General features: G+C 45.1%; 1 protein-coding gene across 2 annotated transcripts in view; it reads left to right on the forward strand.

The window, feature by feature from the left end:
* Nucleotides 1-24,782, forward strand: part of Taf1b (TATA-box binding protein associated factor, RNA polymerase I subunit B) — a 77,598-nt gene that overhangs the window by 47,363 nt on the left and 5,453 nt on the right. For both annotated transcript variants that reach the window (XM_040730731.1, XM_013121945.3), the window contains 4 exons: nucleotides 18,147-18,294; nucleotides 20,498-20,675; nucleotides 21,682-21,728; nucleotides 23,623-23,713. In XM_040730731.1, the coding sequence (XP_040586665.1) occupies nucleotides 18,147-18,294; nucleotides 20,498-20,675; nucleotides 21,682-21,728; nucleotides 23,623-23,713 (464 nt within the window). The remainder of the gene's footprint in view (nucleotides 1-18,146; nucleotides 18,295-20,497; nucleotides 20,676-21,681; nucleotides 21,729-23,622; nucleotides 23,714-24,782) is intronic.

Raw genomic sequence — 24,782 nt, forward strand, 5'->3', positions numbered from 1 at the left:
TGTGTGCAAATCTATTTACTGTGTATGATAGAAAACGCGGTGTTTGTCTTCTGAGTCTGACTTATTTTGTTTAATTTGATGATGTCTGTTATTTCTCCAAGTGACATAATTTCCTTCTCTTTACAGCTGAGTTCAGCCCCATTGTATACATATGCCACACTCTTTACCCATTGACGCATGGTGAGCATCTAGCTTGATTCCACAGCTTGGCTGTTGTAAACAATGTTAAAATAGACATGAATGCACAAGTGTCTCTAGAGTGCGGACTTAGGACCCTACAGGTATACCAGAGAGTATTGCTGAGGAAACCAAAGGAAGGACCCCCCCAGCTGTGTCCAAGGAAGCAGGGACATCAGTTCAAAAAGAGACTGAACCTCTCAGATCCCAGGGTCGTGACTGTGGACACTTTGGGTTTCCTTGTCCTCTTATATAGTAGCATGCATCGTGACTGGGTACTTCAAGGGAATGGCAATGATGGGTGGGCTAGGAGGAAGGATAGGCAGCGGGGGTTGCAGGTGCAATAATATGGTCAGTCTTTATACACTCATGGGTTGGACACTGACCAGTCTACATGGCTGTTTCTTGTTTCTCTTTCTCTCATTCCTCTCTCTAGACTCCCCTCCTTCCCCTACCACAGTATGTTGGTATATGGTAGTTTCTTAGTTTTTTGTTTATGTTTTTTAGAAATCTCCGTATCAAAGGCTGACAACCTCAAACTCACAATCCCCTGCCTCCATGATTACAGGCCTGTGCCACTGCACCCACGTCTACTTTTAGTTTCTATGACGACTATTCTAGTTTACATTGCCACAACAATGTAGATGAGTTCAGATCAACAGTTGGGTTTTTTTTTTTTTTTTTTGCCCATTTTCTTCCCTTTGGGATGGGGTCTTTAAGATTTTTTTCTGGTCACTGTGCCATTTTATAAAAGAGAAAGAAAAAGGTTTTCATCCTTTAGTAGGAGCCGTCCTGAATGAGGTGAGATATTTCCACTGCGTTTTCCTTTGGGCTTCCTGACTGCTAAGGCTGTTGAATGTTTTCTCATGCATGTTCAAATGTTTTGTTCAGATATCTTGCCCATTTAAAAATTGGCTTAATCTAAAATATGCTGCTATTTCCTTCTTTATGTAGTCTAAATGTTTATCTCTTGTCAGACCAATAGTTCACAAGGATTTTCTTCCATTTTGTGGGTTGTTTCTTAACTCTGCTGTTTGGAGTCTGATGTAATTCCATTTATCTATTTCTTCCCTAGTTGCCTACGCCTTTGATGTCATATCCAAAAAATCTTTGTTCCGACTAATGCCCTGAAGCATTTCCCGGAGTTTTCTTCTGGACTCCTCATAGTTTTAGGTCATATCTTTAAGCCTTTGAACCACTTTGAGGGTTTTTTTTTTTTTTTTTTTTTTGCTTATGGAGAAAGCTGGAAGGGTTATGTTTTTTTTTCTTTTTCTTTTTGCATGTGGGTCTCCAGTGTTCCAGGTGTTACTTATTAGCAACTGTCCTTTCCCCACCGTATGGTTCGGGCATCTCCACCAAAACTAGTGGATGTCTTTCATGGATTTTTTCTATAATTGCTGTTAGTTGCACTGGTCTTTGTGTGCATTTCTGCTATTGCTATGGTTACTATAGACTTGAAGAACATTTTCAAGTCAGGTGTTATCCTGCCGGCTTTGTTTTTGTTACTTAGTGTTGCTTCTGTTAGGGGGTCTGTTTGGTTTCATAGAGCTTAGGGGGCTTGTTCTTTCTATTTTTGTAAAGACTATCATTTGTTTTTGCTAGAGATTGCATTGGATGTGTAACTTTGGGTTGTGTGGACATTACATTTCTTTCAATCCACAGTATGGGTTGTTCTGTGTATCACAGTTTTCATTATGGAGTTCTCGCATCTCTTTGTTAAACCTTCCTGGGACATCTGCTTTATAGCTCTACTCAGGCCACTTTCTTGACCTTTTGGTAGTTACTGGAACTTAGAAATGCTCATGACTCTTGCATGTTGATCTTGTGTCCTGCAAATGTATTGAATTCATTATCAGTTCTAATTTTTGGTTGGGTGTTTAGGCTTTTCTACATTTCATGTGCAAACAAGGATAGCTTGGTTTCTTCTTACGAAAGAATGGTTTTTTTTTTTTTTTTCCTTTGCCTTACCTAGTTCTGGCTAGGACTGTTTACGTACTTGTTAAGAGATGTGGGAGTGGGCAGCCTTGTCCTGCTCCTGATCTTCCCAGAAATGTTTTCAACTTTGCCACCTTTAGTTTGATGTTAGCTGGAGGTTTGTCATACGTAGCTTTAATAATGTAGAGATATGTTTCTTGTAAGCCTGAATTGTCAAGAGCTTTAACAACAGAGTGTTGGATTTTATTGAATGCTGTTTCCCTATGCATCAGGATGGAACACACTGTTGTTGTTTATTTTTTCCCCTTCATTCTGTTGGTGCAGGGTGTCTCATGTACTGATTTGTGGGTGCTGTGCTATCTATGTCCCCAGGATAAATCACACTCTATTGGGCTGTATGATTAGTGTGCTCCTGGGTTCAGTTTGCTAGTATTTTGTTGAGAACTTTGCATCTGTTGCTCATGAGTGACATTGACCTATTATTTTCTTTCTGTTACTCTGCTCTTGTCTGGTTTTGGTGTTAGGTAATGCTGTACTCATAGAATTTTACCCCTTTCCAATTTCTGGAATAGTTTGAGAATAATTAAAGTTAGTTCTTTAAAAGTTTGGTAAAATCTGACAGTGAAACTTTCCAGTCCTGGACTTGTCCTTCCTAGAAGTTTGTTGTTTCCTTGTCTTTTTAGGTTGTCTGTTGCTTATTGCTATAGTCTTGAGAGATTATGTGAGTTAAGGAATGACAATTCCTCCTAGGTCTTCCTATCTGTTGGCAAGTAATTGTTCACGAGTCCCTAATGCAGTGGTTCTCAACCTGTGGGCCATGACCCCTTTGGGGTCAAATGACCCTTCACAGGAGTTGCCTAAGAGCAGCAGAAAACAAAGTATTTACATTATGATTCATAACAATAGCAAAATTATAGCTATGAAGTAGCAATAAAAATAATTTTATGGTTGGGGGTCACCACAACTTGAGGAACTATATTAAAGGGGTCATCATAGCATTAGGGAGGTTGAGAACCACTGTCTTAATGTTCCTTGTAGTTGTTCACAAAGAATCTCTAATGCTGCCTTTTTCTTTGGTGTCAGCTCTAATGTCTTCCTTTTGTCTCCTGTTTTATTTGTGGTTTTCCTCTATCTCATAGTCTAACTAAATGTTGAAAACATTTTAAATCCTCTTTTTAAAGAAAAGTCAGCCCCTGCCCTTTAGGGTGGGGTGTGGATGGTACCAATAATGAGGTAAGGAAGTGAGGTAGGAAGGTCTGGAGTCTAAGGCCACCATCCCAACCAAGCTCAGCCTCAGAACCCAAGCAAATCAGTAACAACCCCTTTCTGCCTGGTTGATTTCCTTTTTCCCTACTGGCACTGGAAACCCAACACAAAGCCTTCTTTGAGCTCTGGAGCTTCCCAGTGATTAGGGTTGTAGTGTTCCCTGGCCCTACAGATCTGCCCTGAGCTGAAGGCTTGGCAGGACCCCATGCAGATCTCTGTCTGGTTGTTTATTTGGTTTTGTCTTTTTAGGGCTATGATTTTATTTTTGCAGTGCTGGGGATTAACCTTGAACTTCATGCATGACAGACAAGTGCTCTACCCCTGAGCTCCTGGTAAATCATTGTTCTTTTCAGCAGATTCATTACTCTATATCCTAGGCAGGCCTGGAACTCAGAGCATCCTTCCTGCCTCATCTTCCCAAGTGCAAGCATTACACATGGTGTGTTCACGCTGGCTCTAGCATAGTTCCCTTGTGCTTTCTCTCCATGCAACTTTATCTTCTCTGGGATCTGCCTGTGAATTGCAGCTTTTTAACTTCCTAAACCTATCCTGCCTAACTCCTGACTCCTGACTCTACCAGAGCATAGGGCTGTCCCACCCCAATTCCTTGCAGTGTGGGTTACAAATGCCCAGGCTGTAAGCTGAGTTCCTTGGTTTCTTTGTTCAGGGTTCTAACTCAGTGTGGCCTGTTGTCTGATACCTGAAAACCCTTTTATATATTCTTTTCACCTCTCTATTGTTTATGTGCAAGGTCATTTCCCAGAGTGATTAATCTCCTAGGGCAGATACCAAGTGTTCCAGTGTTGGGCTCTAACCATGGAGTCGAGATGTTTGAACCGTGCCTTTCCTGAACACCTCCAGGCATCCATCTCAGTGTTTGCCCAGTCTCAGATTTTAAACCTATTGTAAAAGTATTGTCTTTTCATAGTCAACAGGGTTAGCTGAGTGGTAGAGCACTTAACTAGAAAATGTTTCCTGTAGATGGGGTGTGGCTTTGGAGGCCATGGTTTTGGTTATGGAGAACTCTTATCTTATAATCAATTCCTTCTATCAGCTGTGTTTTCTTTATTAGTATTTTTAGTTGGTACATTTATGAAGTACATGCTGATACAACAGCAAGCGTTCCATCTCTGAGCTACGTCCTCATCTTTAAAGCTTTCACTTTGGGGCACAGTCGTGCTCAGTTGCCCAAGGTGGACTTGAACGTGTGACCTTCCTGGTACAAGTCCCCAGCAGCTGAGATTATAGGCATGTGCCACCAGACTGGTTTATCTGTGTTATTCTTAATGAGACCTTTGAAATTTGCTTTCAATTATTTTGAAATACTCAATACATCATTGTTGACAGTAATCACTTGCTGTGTAACAGACTGCCAAATGTATTCCTTCTGTCTGTCTGAGACTCTGTATGCCATGACCAACAGTCCCCATTCCTCTCCAGCACCCTAGCACGTAGCTTCTGGTGACTATCGTACCATTCCCAACTTCTGTGAGTTCAACTTCTTAAAAATCCCACATGCAAATGAGATATTTGACTTTCAGTGCCTTATTTCATTTAGCATAATCCACTCTGGGTTCATCACATCATCACAAACATTAGAGTTTTCTTCTCTGTTAAAGCTGAGTAGTGTTAAGGCTGCTGTTGTGGGGAAGTCACAGTGATAGGTGCTTGAAGCAACTCTTCATATCACCCCTGCTTGTACTTGGCTGTATTTCTCTACTCTTAGACAGTTCAGAACTCTTTGTCTAGGGAACAGTGCCTCCCACTGCGGACTGGGTCTTAACTCAGTTAAGACAGTCTCTCATAGACATGCCCATGGGTCAAGCCAATGTGGATAATCCCTCATTAAGACTTTTTCCAGATTCTAGATTATATAAAGTTGACAATTAAAGCTAACCATCACACTTTGCTTCTTGCCAACTTGACAAACCAAACATTACTTTTAAACTACAACCTTCTACATCTTGTCCCCAAAGTATCTTTTTTTTAATATAATATAAAATGCAGCCTAACTCTAAAAGTCCAAAGTCTCTTAACTATGGGCCCTTGCAAAATTAAAAACAATTTATATACTTGCAATATATGGTGACACAGGATAGTATTCTTATTCCAAAAGGGAAGAATTATGGCATCACAGGAAATAATCAGGTCAAAACAAAACCCAAATCCAGCAAGTATCATGTCCTATAGCTCAGTGTCTAGCATCTGGAGCTTGTCTTCTGGGCTTCAAGGGGCCCCAGGAACCCAGTCTTCCAGTTCTACCACCTGCGGCACACACAGCTTCTCTGTAGGCTTCGGCCAGCCCCACTCTACACCTGTAACTCTCCTTGGTGGCCATCCCATGGTTTCCATCTGCAGTGTCCTGGGGTCCTATTGTGAGACAGCCGAGGCTTCACTTCCCAGGGTCTCTGGCCCTACTACACAGCACCAGCCTCAGCTGCTTGACTCTACTTGTGTGTGTGTGTGTGTGTGTGTGTGTGCGTGCGTGCGTGTGTGTGTGTGTGTGTGTGTGTGTGTGTGTGTGTGTGTGTGTACACGTATACTTGTGTGTAGTTGCATCTCCTGGAGCTGGGGTTGTGATTGTTGTGAGCAGCCTGGCATGGGTGCTGGGATCCAAACTACAGTCTGATGTGAGCGTGGCTGGCCCCTCCCCTGCTGAGCTGTCTCCCACCTGTCTCGTCATGCTTGTCTTCTAAACTTCCACTGTGAAGTCCAGTATGCTTTGCCCGTAGCACTTAGCAGTTTCTGCAGTTACAAGCTCTTCCACAAAATACTCGAAGGCATAAAAGCCGCATGGTCAGGTCTACCCCAGCAGTGCCCACACGTCCTCAGCACCCGTCCCTGCTCTGGTTTCATCTGGTGCTGTGGTAAATACCCTCACAACAAGCAGTTTAGAGATGAAAGGGTTTATTTTGGTCCCTCACTGAGGGCGCGTGAAGGTGACAGTAGTTTCGGGTCCCGTCATCCACACCCCCAGTCAAGAGCAGAGGACATGAGTGTGTGCACTGCCCGTTTGCCTGCCTGTGCCCAGCTCCTTCCTCACTCACACACTCAGGACAGGGGTTGGTGCTGTCCGTCCACCCAGGGCGGGCACTTACCGCTTCCGCATACTGGCTGTTGGCCAGCCGTGCTGCAGGGATGACGGAGTGCGGGCCTCAGCTCCTTGGGCTGTGTGTCCTGCATGCGATTGCTTCATTTTAGTGCTCCATACAGTTTATCACGATGATTATATCAATCCTTACTCCCACCAGCAATGGGTAAGAGTTCTTCTTCCTCCATATCCTTACCAGTCATCTTCTATCCCTCAGAAGTAGTCCTGAGGAAGTGTTATGAAAACTAGAGAGATCTCTTACAGAGTTTCCAGTCAAAAATATAAATATAATAAAGGTAAAGAATTATTGGTAACAGCCATCGAATTGAGTTTTTCCTTATATATCAGAGTGCTTTTATCCCTTTTATTTAAAAAACTATGTGTGTGGGTGTTTTACCTGCATGTATGTCTGTGAACCACGTGCATGCTATGCCCTTGGAGGCCAGAAAAGGGCATCAGATCCCCTGGAACTGAAGTCAGAGATGATGATGAGCTGCAATGTGGGTGCTGGGATCTGCAAGAGCAGCCAGTGCTCTTGACTGCACAGCCGTCTCCAGCCCCAGCCTTTTCCTTTAAGACATTTTCATGACATCCATTGGGGGAGGGCAGTCACCTTGATGCATATGTGGAGTCAGAGGACAGGTTACAGGAGTGGCTCTCTCCCTTTACCTTGTTGGTCCAGGGGTCATGCTGAGCTTGTCAGGTGGTCTCAAACCTTGGTACCCTCTGATGAATCTCTCTGGCCCTCTTGGAAAGCTGCTGAAAATCAACCTTCTTTTAGGGGGTGGTCTTATACTTATAGGAAAACTGCAATGCTAAAAGCAGTCCAGAGAACATCCATATTCTGCCTCTGCCTTTACCCAAGTTTATTCTTTTTATTCATTTTAGAAGTGCTGGTGCTGTTGTCTTCCTATGTAGCTACATAATTCTACTTCTGAGTCACTGAGACAAGTTACAGCCATGACTTCTTGCCTCTAAGTACTTTATCATGCAATTTACTTACAAATTTTATTCTCTTTAGAACTGTGTCATAGATGTGCCATAATTTAAGTAGCTCTCTGCTAATATAAGCTTTGTGTTTGGGGAGAAAAGGCTAAAGAAGGCAGCTGGCTAATAAAAAACAAAAACTAAAAGTCATCTAAATGTCTACAGTAGCAAAATTGATAAGACATGTTAAGTTTGTATTGGCTGTAGTAAACAAATGTGGAAATGGATGGACTGCAGCTACAAGGAACAGGGTAGATCTAAGAAACATGTTGAGTTTAAAAAGCAAAACTCAGCCGGGCGTTGGTGGCACACGCCTTTAATCCCAGCACTCAGGAGGCAGAGGCAGGCGGATCTCTGTGAGTTCGAGGCCAGCCTGGTCTACAGAGCGAGTTCCAGGATAGCCTCCAAAGCCACAGAGAAACCCTGTCTCGAAAAACCAAAAAAAAAAAAAAAAAAAAAAAAAAAAAGCAAAACTCAGGTAAGTCCATATAAAGGGATCTTGATTTTTAGTAGAAGTTTATTGGTGGTTCAGATTCACGATACCAGGAAAGTGCCTCCAGTGGACAGAGGGCTGGGTGGGGAAGGGGCATCCTGGGTACATGCACAGTGATGACGTCCTAGTGCCTGAGCAGGTAGGAGGTTCATAGGTGTTCACCTCCCCATCTGACTTCCCAGGGACAAATTGTGACTTGGTTCTTGTGTGCTTCTCCAAAGTTTAAAGGTAGTTAGAGGAGGCTGGCTAAGTGGGATCCCTGAAAGAGAGGCCTCAGGCAGTTTGTGTCACGAGGGTATTTCTGTGTCTTATATCTCCGGCCATGAAGCATAAACTCTTTGTGACTCAAGACCATATTTGCTGGTTCAGTCACCAAGGATGTAGCATGGAAGGGCCTAGTCTGTGTGCCTGAGCAAATGACAAGAGATCAATATGAAACAAAATATATTTGAATAATTTGCTCTGGGGAGGATTCAGGTTGATTTGCTGACGTTTTTATTTCTCCATCCAAACCAGAAATTTCTAGACTGCTTCTGATGTAATCATTGTGTAATACACCAGAAATCCATTAAATAATAATACTGAGTTAAAAAAAAATTTGGGCTGGGGAGAAGACTCGGTGGTTAAGGGCACTGGCTGTTCTTCCAGAGGACCCGGGTTCAATTCCCGGCACTCACACAGCAGCTCTCAACTGTCTATAACTCCAGTTCCAGAGGATCTGACACCCTCACACAGACATACATGCAGGCAAAAACACAACGCACATGAAATAAAAATAAAACAAGAATTCTAGTAAGTTTGTGTAGCAAATACCTATGTTGTGTAACTTCTGTTTATAAAGCTAGGGCATTTAACAGTAAGAATCATGGGTGTGGCAGTATCAGCTGTGAGATAAGTCATTTTATCAGTTAACGTGTGCTCCTCACCAACCTTTACCAGCCCTCGCCAGCCCTCACCAGTCCTCAAGTCAGCAGTGCTCAGAAAGGCTGTCTATGAGGGGACATTTATATTGCTTTTAGGAGAGTCATACTTCACTGCCAAGTGAAACTGGTGATTTCACGTGGATTATCTGAGATTTAGTTTGATCCTGAGCTACTACACCCCAGTACCCAGTGTGCTCAGTGAAGGTTCTCTTCCCTGCACTCCCCGGGGAAGAGAGTAGGAACTTACTTTGCACTTGATATTGACAGGTGTAAATCTGCTGCAAAAAAAACAGTCACTCAGCTCTTCCAGCATCAGTTCCAAGTAGGGTTATCTGCTCTGCCCGACACGAGCTCTTAATCTCCTCTACTAAGAGACTGTGACATTGGAACTCAACCGTCAGCACAACCCAAAAGTTTCTTCCCAGCTCTGATGATCCTGGGGCCAGAACGAGCCATCATCTCCTTCTGTGGTTGTCAGTTCCAGGGCTTAGATTTGCCTGTGCAAATGTTTGTGAGAAGCTGTCTCCCTGTGGACCACGGCTGTACTCCATATAGCACCCTGTGGACCAAGGCTGTACTCCATGCAGCACCCCAGAGACCAAGGCTGTACTCCATGCAGCACCCTGGGGACCAAGGCTGTACTCCATACAGCCCCACTTTCACCATGATGACATGATGAACATAAGTACCTTTTGTTAGTACACAGTAAATGTGTAACCACTAAGATAATTGTAGCAGTTAAAATGGCCCGGTGAGCTCTTTTATGAATCATGATCTTTGTGGAATTCATTGTATCCTTTCTCCATAAAGAACACATGCAGCAGTGCTTTTTATCGTGATAATTTCATTCCTTGTCAGGTCTCTTGGGACGAAAGTCTTGTAATCAATCTGGATTCACAGGTGCATCCAGTGCTAGCTAGCTTCTTAGCTGATTTTAGCCTCACGACACCCGTAAGCAGGGTGCGGCTGCACTTTTAATAGCCGAGCAGGAAGTCGACTCTGATGGGGTATTGTAATCTGCTTTATCACAGGAGCCTGCTGTTGTGTAACAGAAACTCCAGCTTGTCCTCGCCTGTCCTAGAGCATTGCTTCATGAAGGGAAAGAAACTCATTGGAATATTTGTGAAATTCAATGAAAACACTTTCCCAAGCGCACTGCTTCAAATGCTGTGGTCTTTACAAAACTTACTAATCGAGTGACTCCCTGTGTTACTCTAGAGGCCATGTCACAGCTGTGTCAGGTGGCGTGGTGGTCTGTACCAGCCCTTTGTTTTTTCAAGAGCAGGGGCAGGTCCGGCTGCTGTGGACCCAGGGCTGTTTAATGGACAGGCTGTTTTCCCTCCCTGTGTGCTTTCCCTCTGCTCACAAAAGTGCATTCACTCCTCTATAGGATGTTGAAACTTGTCAATGGAAATGGCTCTTCTCTAACAAAGGGAGCATTTTCTTCCCCTCCCATGTCTTAGCTTCCCCACTTAGTCTTGGCTTCTTCAGCAGCTGTACCTCTACCAGAAATGACAAAAGGTGTGATTGTGCTCAGAGATGGCCATGAAGATGATGGCACTGGAGTTATGTGGGCTCCTGGGGACTGGTTTCCTTCTGGGTTTTGTTCCATTTTTGTTATTTAAGGAGGTTTAGCATGCCTTAACAACACCACGAGCAACCAACCCACCGAAAAAGGCTTTAAAAGCCTTTCTGCATCTTTGCCGACAGAAGCTGCTTCCTGCAATACTCATTCTGTTAGCTCTCAGAAGGGCCTTCTGCCCCAGGAACATCAGGTCTCAGGAAACCCACTTAGACAGTAGGGATGGAGTAGGACCCAAGAGTGGTGAGCACCTGGGTTATTTCTTCAGGCAGGCCAAGAGAGTTTCAGTGTCTGACTTCAGCCGGTCTGCAGAGCAGCCGGTGTGTGGCACATTAACCCTCGTTACTTCCATGACCTCCTTGTCTGAGTTGTGACTCCTAGCCCCAAGTGGGCAGCCTCCATGTTGTGTCTGTTTACTTAATTAACTTGGAGATAACATGTCTGCATCCTCCTTCATTCATTTTTCACTCAAGGTTCTGGATAGCCATGCTGCTTTGCTTCTAGCAAAATGTTTCCGGTCTTCTGATAGAGTTAAGCTCAATACCTAGTCTTCTTCAGGGACACCCTGTCCTCACAACACCTAATCTCAATGGTGGAGCCAAAAGATTGCCCCTAGTCATCCTGGTCTCGTTAGAAACAGCTTATCTGCTGAAGACTGACAGGCAGGAAGGTAGCACCTATCTTTTGGGCCATGGTTCTTTTATATATTTATAAATAGATACTATTTATAGTGTACATATCCAACTACTGTTCTTGGCAGGTTTTCTAAATCTCCCTCTCAAGACTTAGCCGTTATCACTCACTAGATTCGGCAAGGGGGGACAAAGAAGACAGCAGAGTCCTTCTGAAGTCCCCATGCGGTGTCCTGGGTACTGCCAGCACCATTCTCGTTTCCCTCCAGACAAGCTGAGGGAAAAGATGTAATGTGGGTCCAGCCAAACCCACTGACTGGCTCTCTGCCATGATGATTCATCTTGCCTGGAGCAATCTACGCCCTTTGTGAAACTAGGTCCCCTTTGGTTGAAGGAAGAGAGGCTCCTCCAGAGCTGTCAGTCACTGCCTAAGTAAGCAGCAGTAACTCAAGGGTTTATGGATCAGGTTAACACACCCCGTCTTCAGACCTTGTTGTAGATCTGTTCACTCTCCCCCTCAGAAAGTCAGTGTGCCCCTTGAGTGTGTTTGAGCAATCTTTGTTAGAATGATAATCAGAGGGAAGTGAAGCCAGGTATGGTGACAACAGGTGTGCTCAGCTCCCTCGGTCCCAATCCTCTCTTGGGGATCACTACTGCTAGGCAGCATACACACCAGCTGATGGCTTTGTCCTGACCTCCCATGTCTTAAATGTCACTGGAATGTGTGTGCGTGTGCTTCGCAAAGAGAAACTGACTGAGGATTCCCACCACTATGGAAGAAAAGTAAAATCAAAGATCGCTGTGTTTGTGTATTAGTTGCCTCCCCCCCCCCAACTGGCTAGCCACAGAGACTTCACCTATCCATTGACACCTTGAACTTTAGTAAGCATAGGAGTGTGGCACACACCTGTCACCCCAGCACTCAGGAGGATGAAACAAGAATTGTGAGATATGGACAAGCTTGAGCTATTTGGTGTGAGACACTGTCTCAAAAAAAAAAAAATAGCAGGCATGGTAGTGTACACCTGTAATCCCTACAGGGCAGGAGGATCTCTGAGTTTGAGACCAGCCTAGTCTAGAGAGCTAGTTCCAGAGATACACAGAGAAACCCTGTCTTAGAAAAATAAAATAAAGCGAAAGATTCAATATAATAAATTCTGAAGCGGTTGTTCAGCCTGTGTCATCTTAGACCCAGACCGATTGAGGAAATCTGGCCATGCGATCTAAGCAGACGCCTCACTAACAAGCATCTGCAGGGACTCTGGGAGATGCTGCTTTGCACAGTGCACAAATGTCTTATCTCTGCCCTCTGTCCTTGCTTTGTAGTCTGTGCTCCAGAGAGTTTGGGGTAGGAGTTGGACTAATTAGCAGATATCCCGGGGACCAGTGGGAAGCAGAATGTTACTGCTCCTTACTGAAAAGGAAAGCTCTGAGCAGGGCCCCAAAACTCCTGCTTTGGGGTCACAAAAGCTCCTGGATTAGTACTATGTGGACCCCACTTATCGAGTGAGAACATGCTACACATGCCTGCAACTTGTGTGGGACCCTTCCCTTAGGCGTGTTGTGAGGAGTCTCACCTGGATGTTTGTGGTAATTACATGCTGGCTATCTGAGCCTTAAAATCTTGTGGATATCAGAGCCTGACTAAGAGCAGTAGGACAAAGGCAAAAGTGTGCCTTTTCTAAAACCAGGCTGAGGAGCAGTGTGGGGCTGTGGTGATTGTCCATGGTGAAGCCAAACCCTGTCTCATTGGCAACCTCCCTTAGGACAGGAGTGAGGTTGAGTGGTGACGTAATTGTTCTTTTACCTCATTTGAGGCACTGAAGAAAAATCCATCTTAGTCTAGGCTCACTGCACTGGGCAGAGGCCTCCAGCAGCAGAGTCTGCAGTCACCCTTGCCCTTTCTTTTAGTGTGCCTTTGTCTTCTGGGAAGAAGGACCCATCCGTGTCACATAGCTAGTGGTTGGTTTTAACTCTACCAGAGCGTGCCTCCACTGCTAACATTAGGTCAGGAAACGGCTGAGTAGTACAGATTTTATGCATGTTGGTTTTAAGAAAGTGTCATTGCAGTTCCAACCTAAGGAGCACTGTTGGTGGATAGCATGTGGGAGGGAGATGAGTTTGTGTGGGATGTTTTAACACACGGAGAGCTGTCTCTGTGTAGCCCTGGCTGTCCTGAAACTCACTCTGTAGACCACACTGGCCTCAAACTCAGAGATCTGCCTGCCTCTGCCTCCTGAATGCCGTAGTGCTGGAGGCCTAAGCCACCACTGCCTAACAAGTTGTGACTTTTTGTTGAGTGTGTGTGTGTGTGTATGTGTACAGTGTCTCACTATAGCCTTGGCCAGCCTGAATCTTAATGTAGATCAGTCTGGCTTTGATCTCATAGAGATGGGCCAGCCTCTGCCTGCTAAGTGCTGAGATGAAGGCTATGCACACCACCTCGTGTACACCACCCCCGTGCACACCACCCACCCCGTGCACACCACCCACCCCCGTGCACACCACCCACCCCATGCACACCACCCACCCCTGTGCACACCACCCCCCGTGCACACCACCCACCCCATGCACACCACCCACCCCTGTGCACACCACCCCCCGTGCACACCACCCACCCCGTGCACACCACCCCTGTGCACACCCCCCCGTGTACACCACCCCCGTGCACACCACCCACCCCTGTGCACACCACCCACCCCGTGCACACCACCCACCCCCGTGCACACCACCCCCGTGCACACCACCCACCCCCGTGCACACCACCCACCCCGTGCACACACCTCCTGTGCACACCACCCACCCCCGTGCACACCACCCCCGTGCACACACCTCCTGTGCACACCACCCACCCCCGTGTACACCACCCATCCCCGTGCACACCACCCACCCCGTGCACACACCTCCTGTGCACACCACCCACTCCGTGCACACCACCCACCCCCGTGCACACCACCCCCGTGCACAACCTGTTGTTGTTGTCTTCAGTGCAGTAGTCTATATTTCTGAAGTTTATGGTCACTATTAGTTGTATAATAAAATTTAAATGTTGTTGAAATACCGATTGGAATATAAACACCTGGTACTGATGGAAGACTGCCTTGAAGACAAGTGGAATGATATGTATACCCGTTAGTCACCTTTAAAAACATTTTGGGTCACTCATAAATTTAAAAATTGGCTCTGTTTAAAAATAAATTTTCCAGCCAGGCATTGGTGGCGCACGCCTTTAATCCCAGCACTGGAGAAGCAGAGGCAGGCGGATCTCTGTGAGTTCAAGACTAGCCTGGTCTACAGAGCGAGTTCCAGGACAGCCTCCAAAACAGTACAGAGAAACCCTGTCTTGAAAAAAAACAAACATAAATAAATAAGAATAAAGATAAATTTTCCTAGTCGGGCAATGGTGGCGCATGCCTTTAATCCAGCACTCAGGAGGCAGAGGTTGGTGAATATCTGAGAGGTCAGGGCCAGCCTGGTCTACACAGCGAGTTCCAGGATGGCCAGGGCGTCTCAAAAACAAAACAAAAACTAATAAAAAAATAAAAATTTCCCAAGACGGGTAGCTCATTCACATCCTAAAACTTGGGAGGTATAGGCAGGGGGATCACAAGCTTGAAGCCTGCCTGGGCTACCTAGTGAATTTTAGACCAGCTAAACCTAAAAGCCAAGGCAAATACTTAAATAGGAAAATTTTAAAGTGAAATCTAAAATGCCAGCTTGAGACTAGAAAAAATATGAATCTAAATGTTGGTATAAATGAATAGATTTGCATTATAAACAATTATTTCTCCTCTAATGGTGGTCAGTTCATGACAAGCTGTTTAGACTGATGGATCAACTCTTTGTGTGGCAGTTTTGAAAACATACTTAGTGGTATTAGCCTACCAAATTGCTGCTCATTAACAACCTGTTTGTCAGGAATTTGTCATCTAATAAATCACTTTTTGGGGTGAGGATTATTTTTCTAAGGGGCCGTGTACTGCTCTAGAGTTTTGCTTGAAGGGAAAAAGTACTTACTTACGTCTCCTCCTTGCCTTATTGAAAAGGATTAGGTCTGCAGTAAATCCTGTCAGTGATGCTAAAATTATCTTAACTTCAAAGGTACTCCAGAATCTCTGCAGAGAGAGACAGAGCTCTAAATCAATTTTATTTATTTATTTATTTTTAGGAAACAGTCTTTCCTTTGAAAGACTGATAGGAATTTGTGTTTATTCTCTTTTAAACTGACAAATAAGAATACAATATTTTAGCATATAAGTAGAATTACTTTATTTCAACATTTAAAAGGTTTAAAAGAACACATGCCACTTTGAATTGATAGCAGTTAACTTCGTATTCCCCACCTGCAGATTAATCACGTGTTGACAACATAGCATGGACTAGAAGGTTTTTTGCTCCTAGTAAAATTCATGAGCCTAGATATTGAAATCATGTTAAAATAAGTACAATACAGAAATAGCTGTAGTGCATGAAAAGTGCAGTCAGTGGAGATAAGAAGTCTAGAAGTCAGCTCAGAACTGCTTCCTGTGCGCCTGCTCCTGACCCCTCACAAAGTCTCGACCCTCCCCTTTACGTCTGTGGAGGAGCTGAGTTTAACAACATGAAATTTTCTAAAGAAATAGTGAGTCCTTGGGTTGGCTCCCAAGCGCACTCACACATATAGTAGGCGGGAAGATGAGACTCATTGGCAGTGCTTCTAAACTACTCGGTTTCACAAAATAGGAGCTCAAAGTAGGGAGCGACTGACTGTTACCAAGGGAGAAGTTTTCAATGGCTAGCCCACTAAAATAGAACGGCTGGAGCTGGAGGGTTAGCTCAGTGGGAGAACATCTCCCCTGTCCCTGCAAGAGAGAGAGAGAGAGACAGAGAGACAGAGAGAGGGAGAGAGAGAGAGACAGAGAGAGACAGAGAGAGACAGAGACAGAGAGACAGAGAGAGACAGAGAGACAGAGAGAGACAGAGACAGAGAGAGGGAGAGAGAGAGGAAGCACTGGAGTGCCTGGTTGGGGTGCTGGGTAGGAGGCCGGGCACCTTCCTACTGGGGACTTTGATTCTTGCCTCCTCCCCTTTTCATTTTTACTGAAGTGAACCGACATCTGAGAGACCATGTGTCATAAATGTGTGTAGCACAATGGGTTTTCACAGTTTGAGCAGTCATGCCTTCAGCCTCCAGCATCTCCCCCCCCCGTTCCTCCCTCATGAGCCGGCCCTCCGTGGAATCACAGCTATCCTGATGTAACTGCACAAGACTGGATCCCATCTGGTGAGCCCTGTCCTTTTTACAAGCTGAGCCCTTCTCTTACATCTGGCATCATCATTGCATGTAAAGATGCATTTTGCTGCAGATTCATGTTGCATTGTGAGATACTAAGACCTACTCATCTGCCCCATCTGGACAGACATTCATGTCATTTTCTGCTTGGGCTTCTATAAACATGTTGTTAAACAGTGTCTAATATGTGCATCTCAATATGCTTGTAACATTTCTGTCAAGAACAGCTTTAGCAGAGTCCCCACTGTTACAAAAACCTCAGGTTCCTGAAATCCCATGAGATACCTGTCTATATCATTAGGTGTGTTCAGAAGCTTCATGTTAAAAAAATGATAAGAAAATAAGGGGGGGGGCAAAATGTGTTCTGTAGAAAACTCCAGACTTCTAAAATTTCAAAGAAGGCTAAAGGCTGTACTTGCCTATATGTGGAGAGCAATAGTAAGGAGCTGAGCTGTGGATTTTTAACTTGTAGACTTAGAGTGTGGCATTGTCACCCTCAAGGGAGCGTGGATGTTAGGTCACTGTGGGCAGGCTGCTCCTGTCTGTGTGATTTGTTGATGAATGGGAAAGCACAGGAGAGCCGGGGAGAGGAGGGTTGTGTGTTAGACCAGTTATGACAACAGTGTGACTGGAGATGATTGAGTGAGTGAGTGCATGGTGATACTGGGAATTGAACCTACGGCCTTGCTAATGCTGCTGAATTATATCTCTCCCAGTGTGCCTCAGCTGAGTTTCAGCTTTATTTTCTTCCTATTGAAGGCAAGAAGTCATGATTTCACTCATCATGAGCAAGACAGGGTGAATTCTATGAGTCAAGCATAACTGTGTGACATTTTAGCTTTGTGTCACCTTTGTTTAAAATTACAAATGTGAATAGTAAGGATTTATGAGTATTTACCTTTCATATTTTTCTCCATATTCTAATTTTTATTTAATGAATGTATAATACTTTTGTGTGTGACTGGGTCTCACTTTGTAGCCTTGATGGCCCGGACCTCACTGTGTAGACAAAACTGGTCTTGAATTTAACAGATTCGTTTTCATCTGTTTTCCAAGTGCTGAGGTTAAAGGTGTGCACCACCATGACCCGTCTAATAAATACACAATTCCTTGATTGCGTTTGTTCGTTTGCTTATCTTGTTGGGGGAGATACAGGTGCCCCAGTGCACATGCTATGTGGTGTATGTAGACCTCAGAGGACAACTTGTCAAAGCCAGTTCTCTCCCTCCACCCTGTGGTCCCAGGAGTTGAACTCAGTTCTTCAGGTTTGATAGCAAGCACCTGTACCCACTGAGCATCTTACCGACCCACATGCTACTTTTTAAAAAAGATTTATTTAATTGTGTGGATGTGTCTGCGTATGCATGGTACCCATGAAGGCCAGAAGAGGGTGTTGGCTCTCCTGGAGTTAGAGCTACAAATGACTGTGAGTCACCTGACGCAGGTACTGGGAACTGATCTTTGTTCTCCCGCAAGAGCAGCTCATGCTCTTAACTGCTGAGCCATCTCTCTAGCTGCCCCTCCCCCATATGCTAATCTTAAGTCAGGAAATACCTTTAAAATAATTTTTAGAAACTGTTTTGTCTTGTTTTGAAACAGTTTCTCTATAGCTTTGGCTGTCTTAGAACTTACTATGGAGACATTCCTGGCCTAGAACCCGGAGATTTGCCTGCTCTTGTCTCCCGAGTTCTGGGATTAAAGGCAGCCACCACCACTGCTTGAAGAAAATATTTTTAAGAATTTGTTTCAAGCATTACTGTCTTGATTATATCTTTTTTTTTATTTCAGTCTTGGCCTGACTATGAAGACATCTATAAAAACATGATTGAAGTTGCCATATTTTTAGATTTGCCTCGTTTTCCAGACATAACTGAAGACTGTTACCTTCATCCCAACATCTTGTGCATGAAGTACTTACTGGAGCTCAATCTCCCCGGTGAGCTGACATGTGCAGGGAGGGGCTGGGCTTTATCTCAGTCATGTAAAGCAGAGCCAAGGGCCTTTCTTTCCACTATAGCCCATGCAAGCCACCCGAGGGAGTCCCTAGTAACAGGGACTTAATGCAAATGCGCTCTTAAAACATGCATCATGTTACAGGACTCTGCTCAGAAACAGCTCTGTTTCTACGTGACATATGCCTGGAGAATTGATGTGGCCCCTGTGGCAGGTTGATTAAGTGTTGGCAGAGCAGCAAGTATCTCAGTGTGGCCTATGGATGGCATGTGTGGAAAAGCCACACTCCACTAGCCCGAGAGCATTAGTGCCACATAACAAATTCTTAATCAGAACAAAGATGCCAGCCAAAAGTGATGCCAATCCTTGAGAGGTAGGGGAGCCAGGCTGGACTGAGCTGGCAAGGGACTTGGAGGCTAACTCGCATAGTACTTGAAGCCTGGCGACATTCACAAGTTCCAGTCCCCAAAGCCACAGAGAGTAGTATGAGCAGCCCAGTGAGCTCTTCAGGACAGCGTCTCAGCCACCTCATGTAGAACATGTACCAGGCAACCCTGATGCAGCCTGTGACTCAAGACAGGCCTGATTTTATACCAGACTAGAAATACAAGAAGTCTTGGACTTTATTGTGTGCTTGGTTGGACTGTCTTTGTGGGTGGTACAGGAGGATGAGACAGGGACTGTGTTTGTAGCCTTGACCTATGTAGACCAGGCTGGCCTGGAACTCACAGAGATCCTTCTACCTCTGCCTCCTGAGTGCTGGGACTCTAGGTGTCAGTCACTATGCTCACCCTCAAAGTGACTATTGCCAAGTTACCACAATTCATTTCCCTTCTCCTGCTTTATTGTAGATGGCTATGTCGACTTTCTAGTATAGCAGGCGAGGGAAAGCAGTTCAGCTTATAATGTGACAACCCCTGTGTCTTGGGGTTCAGATCACAAACCATCCATCCATGAAGGACATCTTGGGGGAGCTGCCTTAGCACCGAGACATGGCTGACTGAGAAAGCCTGCTGGTGTTACCCAGGTGCTCTTAGAAGCTATTGGTATAGCCACAGCCTGTGACATGAAAATTATCCAAGAGAAGCTTGTGATGTGCAATGGGGAAAAGAACTGCTGGGTAAGGGGACCAAAGGGCTGTGCAAAACGAGGCAGGTGGCAGCACAGGCTTTGGGGAAACCTGAGCGCTGCTGGGGCCAGGAGCCGACAGTTTTAAAGGGTTCTTGATCAGGGGTATGAGCTGATTGTTACACCTTAACTGGGGTGAGCAGAAAGGAGCCAGCTCACGAGGGAGCCAGGGGCAGTCCATGATGGAGGGTATCAGTCAACACTGACTCCATTCATGTCACGTTCATATCTAGCCTTTTCCATGGAGGGAGTGAGGTCAGTAAGCCTGGAGATTCGTGTCGATTCTGTGTGAGTTCCAATGTGCTCCTCCTCAAAGCCCATCTTCAGTTAGAAGAGGCTATGGTACACCTGTTAAATGTAGGTTAGTGAGGAATTTGCTTAATAACTCAGAATTTTCAAAGAATATTCATCTGAATAACCATATTTAATCTCACTTTATTCTCTCACAACCCATTTAATAAATGAGGAGGCTATGGCTAGGTATAGTGGTTCACAGCTGAAATTCCAATCACAAATTTGAGGCAAGGCTAAGCTACACAGCAAACCCTGTCCTTAAAAACAAAAACAAAAACAAAAACAAAAAACAGGAAGGTGAGGAAGCTGAGGCTGTGTGACTCTAGTCACGTGGCTACTGACTGGGTTCTGGGGTCCCAGGTTTAAGTCTCACATAGCTCGGCCTTTATGCTGTAGATACAGCCTATGCTGTATGCAGTGTCTTTGAGGAAGCAGAGCATCTAGCTGGAGCTTGCTGAACCTCCAGGGCTGGAGGTCCATTACACACACACACACACACACACACACACACACACACACACACACACACACACACACACACACAGGTAAGCGTGCCTTGCTGTAGACACAGTCGAGGGACATGTATGGGGCAGCACAAAGTTGATGTGTGGCTGTTTGTATGAGACCCAAACATGTCCCACACATAAATGTTTTAGGACGTTAAGTAGACTTGCCAAGATTCACCCATTGCTATTTCTACACTGGCCTCATCTTTTAGTATTATTTTTATGTTTTAGTCTTATCAGGATTTTGTTTTTCAACAGACGAAATGCACAGTTTAACTTGCCAAGTGGTAAAGATGACTGGAATCGGAGAAGTGGATTTTCTGACGTTTGATCCTATAGCTAAAAAGAAAAGGACAGTTAAATATGATGTGCAGGCCGTGGCTGTCATCGTGGTTGTGTTGAAACTGCTCTTTTTGCTGGATGACAAATTAGAATGGTAAGTCAATGGCGGATGGTTCTTTATGACTCCATTTTTTTAAACAATGGGAAGTAACGTTGCTTTTCCTAGTCACTCAGATTTTGGGAATCCTATGTTTCCTCAGCAGGAGTGGAGTCTGATGTATTGTAGCCACGGGGATTTCTAAAGAGTACTTGGGCTACCTGATCATGCCTGTTTCTCAGCTAGCAGCATTTCTCATCACCCCACATATTTCTGACTTTTAAAACATCATACATTGGCCGGGCAGTGGTGGTGCACGCCTTTAATCCCAGCACTGGGGACCAACCTGGTCTACAAAGCTAGTTCCAGGACAGCCTCCAAAGCCACAGAGAAACTCTGTGTCAAAAAACTAAAAATAAATTAATTAATTAATAAATACAATAAAACACCATACATTGTAAAGAAGAATTTGGTACCATATCAGGATGCCCTTAGGCTCCTGGCACCCAATCTCTCAGAGATTCTTTTAGATCATAAAAGTACTTTGCAGCCGGGCGTTGGTGGCTCACACCTTTAATCCCAGCACTGGGGAGGCAGAGGCAGGCAGATCTCTGTAAGTTCGAGACCAGCCTGGTCTACAATAGCTAGTTCCAGGACAGCCTCCAAAGCCACAGAGAAACCCTGCCTCGAAAAACCAAAAAAAAAAAAAAAAAAAAAAAAAAAGTACTTTGCAATGTTATCTTCTTAAAAGTCACAAGGAATGAAGATTTCTGGTGTCTTCTTCCAGGATAGTGATTGCCTCTCCAGCCTTTGTACTTTCTCCTCAGAATTCAAAATTAGCTGTCCAAGTTGGGTGTGGTGGCCACACCTTTAATCCCAGGACTCCGCAGACAGAGGCAGGCAGATCTCTGTGAATTCAAGACCAGCCTGGCCTACAAAGAGAATTCCAGCTCAGCTGGAGCTACACAGTGAGACCCTGTTTCAGGAAACCAAAATAAAATAAAATTTACATGTCCAGACATGTGTCATCTAAAGAAGCTGCCTTGTGTGTTGTCACCTCCAGGTCCTACTCTAGTCTTGCTGAAGCGTACAATGAAGAACACAGAGAAGGTACATGGATTTTGTATCAGTCAAATTCAAAGTGGTTGTGAATGATGGGTTAAAAGGTACTCATGTGGAGGAAGATGATGGACAGTCACATGCGCATGTCCATATGTGCACAGCGCGTGTCCATATGTGCACAGCGCATGTCCATATGTGCACAGCTGTGGTTTATGCTGTCTTCTCCATCTGTAGAGCTGACTGCTGTATCTGTTCATTCTTATTCGCTGCTCACTACTGATCCAGACCATGAGCTGCTGCAGCAGCCTGGTTCCCGGGCCGGCCTGTGCCGCCCCGGCCCCCCACGTGAAGTGCTCTTTTCTTTATGTCCCCACAGCCCTTCAGACTCGGCAAGTGCCTCTTCGTTCTCCCATGAGCAGGCACTCATGTGCCCGCTCCCACACCCCTCACACCCCTCACTGCACACCAGCCAGAGCTGACCACAGCCCCCACTGCTGCCGTGCAGATGTCCACTGCATATTTAGCACCTGGAAGATAACAAATGACTGCCTGTCATACACTGTGCAGGCAGTAAGTAGACAGACACTTACTATGGACTGAGCGTAGGGCTTCATGCTGGCTTGGCCAGCTCTCTTCCGCTGAACTGTACCCCAGCCCTTTTGTGCTTTTAAGACAAGGTCTCGCTAAATTGCCCATGTTGGTCTGTGCCCCTTTGTACTTGGCTTGTGATCCTCCTGCTTCAGCTGCCCAAATAACAGGGTTGCAGTCCAGCACTACCAGTCAGTTTGTGTTGGCTTCTTAAAAAGTTTATCTTTGATGCAGAACAGAGTTACTAACCCACAAATAACTTGGTGCAGTTTTGTATCTGCATGAACTCTTAAATTCTGGTACAGTTCCTGTTTGTAGAAAGATTTTTGTTCATTAGTTTTAGGAGTTTGGGTTTAATATTCTTAGTTCATACATTTTCCATAATATATGTGAAGTGAAACACTTTCTCCTGTCCAGTGCTTATAGGAACATGTACATAGGGTTGAACTAGACATCCTTTGATGTTCTTTCACTGCTAGAGGTGATGGTCAGGGATGTGGGCGTGGCTAGAGAGCACTTTGACTTGTCGTCCTTATAGACGTCACAGGGAGTCTCCCATCAGCAGCACAAGGATTGTACTCCATGCTCTCCACTGCCCTGTGTACCGCCTCCATCCCTTCATCCCATCCCGCAAGGACATTGCGGTCAGAGAGATTGGGGAGCAAGAACTCAGACTGACTTAACTTCCTTGTCCTCTGCCCTTCCAGTTCTTTGGGTGGTTTCCTCTCCTATAGCTGTATGGCCTACAAGGCTGTGTTGTTTGGTGATACTGACCAGTTGGAAAGATTTGTAATTAGACATTAGAGAGGCCATTCTCACTAGAGACTAACAGACAGTTGTCCCTCTTATACTTGCTGTGTCCAAGTCGCTTGTTCTTTAGCCTATGTCCCAAACACACTGCAGCCTCAGACGCTGTGCATTAGGAAGGAGTAGGAAGAATAGAAATAGGCCCCGAGGAGAGAGCAGTCTGCATTAATCCACCGTAGCACCACATCCCTTATTCACCCATCATTTGCTTCTCAACAGTTGACGGGTATGGAGTACTACCAGGAGCCAGGCCGTGAGTGCTGGGTGTGGGGTCTGGTTGTGTCGCAGCCTTCTCCAGAAAGCAGCAGAAAGCTGTAAAGCCTGGGAGAAACACATGTAAGACAGTTTCCGGATAGTCTTTGGGGCTACAATATAGATATAGGTGGCAACTTGAGGGAGAGTGACAAGTGGCCTGGAGCGCCAGTGTGGAGACTACGGCTCTGCTGCCAGGACTGTCATGTAAATGTTCTATTTAGGAACAACCTCAGATGTATAATGTGTTGTTTCAATGGATAACACTGCTAAGCATGGATTTCATTTCTTTCAGATGAGCCGCAGTTTGATTTCAGAAAATGGTACCAAGTTATGAAGAAAACTTTTGATGAGAAAAGACAAAAACGGGAAGAAGCAAGAGCCAAGTATGTCCCATCTCTGCCTCACCTACTGTGTGTCCCCATCTCTGCCTCACCTACTGTGTGTCCCCATCTCTGCCTCACCTACTGTGTGTCCCCATCTCTACTTCACCTACTGTGTGTCCCCATCTCTGCCTCACCTACTATGTGTCCCCACCTCTACTTCACCTACTGTGTGTCCCCATCTCTGCCTCACCTACTGTGTGTCCCCATCTCTACTTCACCTACTGTGTGTCCCCATCTCTGCCTCACCTACTGTGTGTCCCCATCTCTGTCTCACCTACTGTGTGTCCCCATCTCTGCCTCACCTACTATGTGTCCCCACCTCTACTTCACCTACTGTGTGTCCCCATCTCTGCCTCACCTACTATGTGTCCCCACCTCTACTTCACCTACTGTGTGTCCCCATCTCTGCCTCGCCCACCCTGTGTCCCCTGCTTTGCACTTGTCAGTGTGTGCTTGGAAGCATGTGACCTTTCTTCAGAAATATTTGTTCTGTACATTCTAGTTAGTTTGGTTTTGTTGTTGTTTTAGAGGAGGGCAGAAAATATAAGTTTATGTGAAAATGGGCTGTCATAGATGATACCAAGAGGCAGATGCTGAGCGTGCCCACATGGCAGGGGGCAGTGACTGACGTCAGTTAGTGGAGGCAGCCACTGCCTGTGTGTGTTAGCACTACCATACACTGTGTAGAGGACAACCTCCTCCCGAGCGAGGGCTTAGTGTCTCTCTGGAAAATGGATTTTTATAAATAGACTTGTTCCTTTTGGCTGCAAAATACTTCCCTAATGTAGCTAAATGTCAGTCCTTGGAGATGTGCAACTGACTCTAACTGCAGTATGGATTATTTATTTGTTTGTTTATTACTTGGGATGGAACCCAGGCCTCCCTGTTGCTCTAGGCATCATCTTTGGGCTGTCAGATGGTCATTAACACACTGTCTGGAGTTAATCATGGTACTTTGCATGCAATCATGAAAAACCAGCTTATTAGGCTGCTTTAATGGCTGCCAGCTCACCACAGGGTTAAGAAGAACCTGGATGAAATTTAAAGGCACATGTAGAACTCATTGTTG

Source organism: Mesocricetus auratus, unplaced genomic scaffold (genome assembly GCF_017639785.1).
Source record: "Mesocricetus auratus isolate SY011 unplaced genomic scaffold, BCM_Maur_2.0 Super-Scaffold_100024, whole genome shotgun sequence".
Taxonomy (NCBI): Eukaryota; Metazoa; Chordata; class Mammalia; order Rodentia; family Cricetidae; genus Mesocricetus; species Mesocricetus auratus.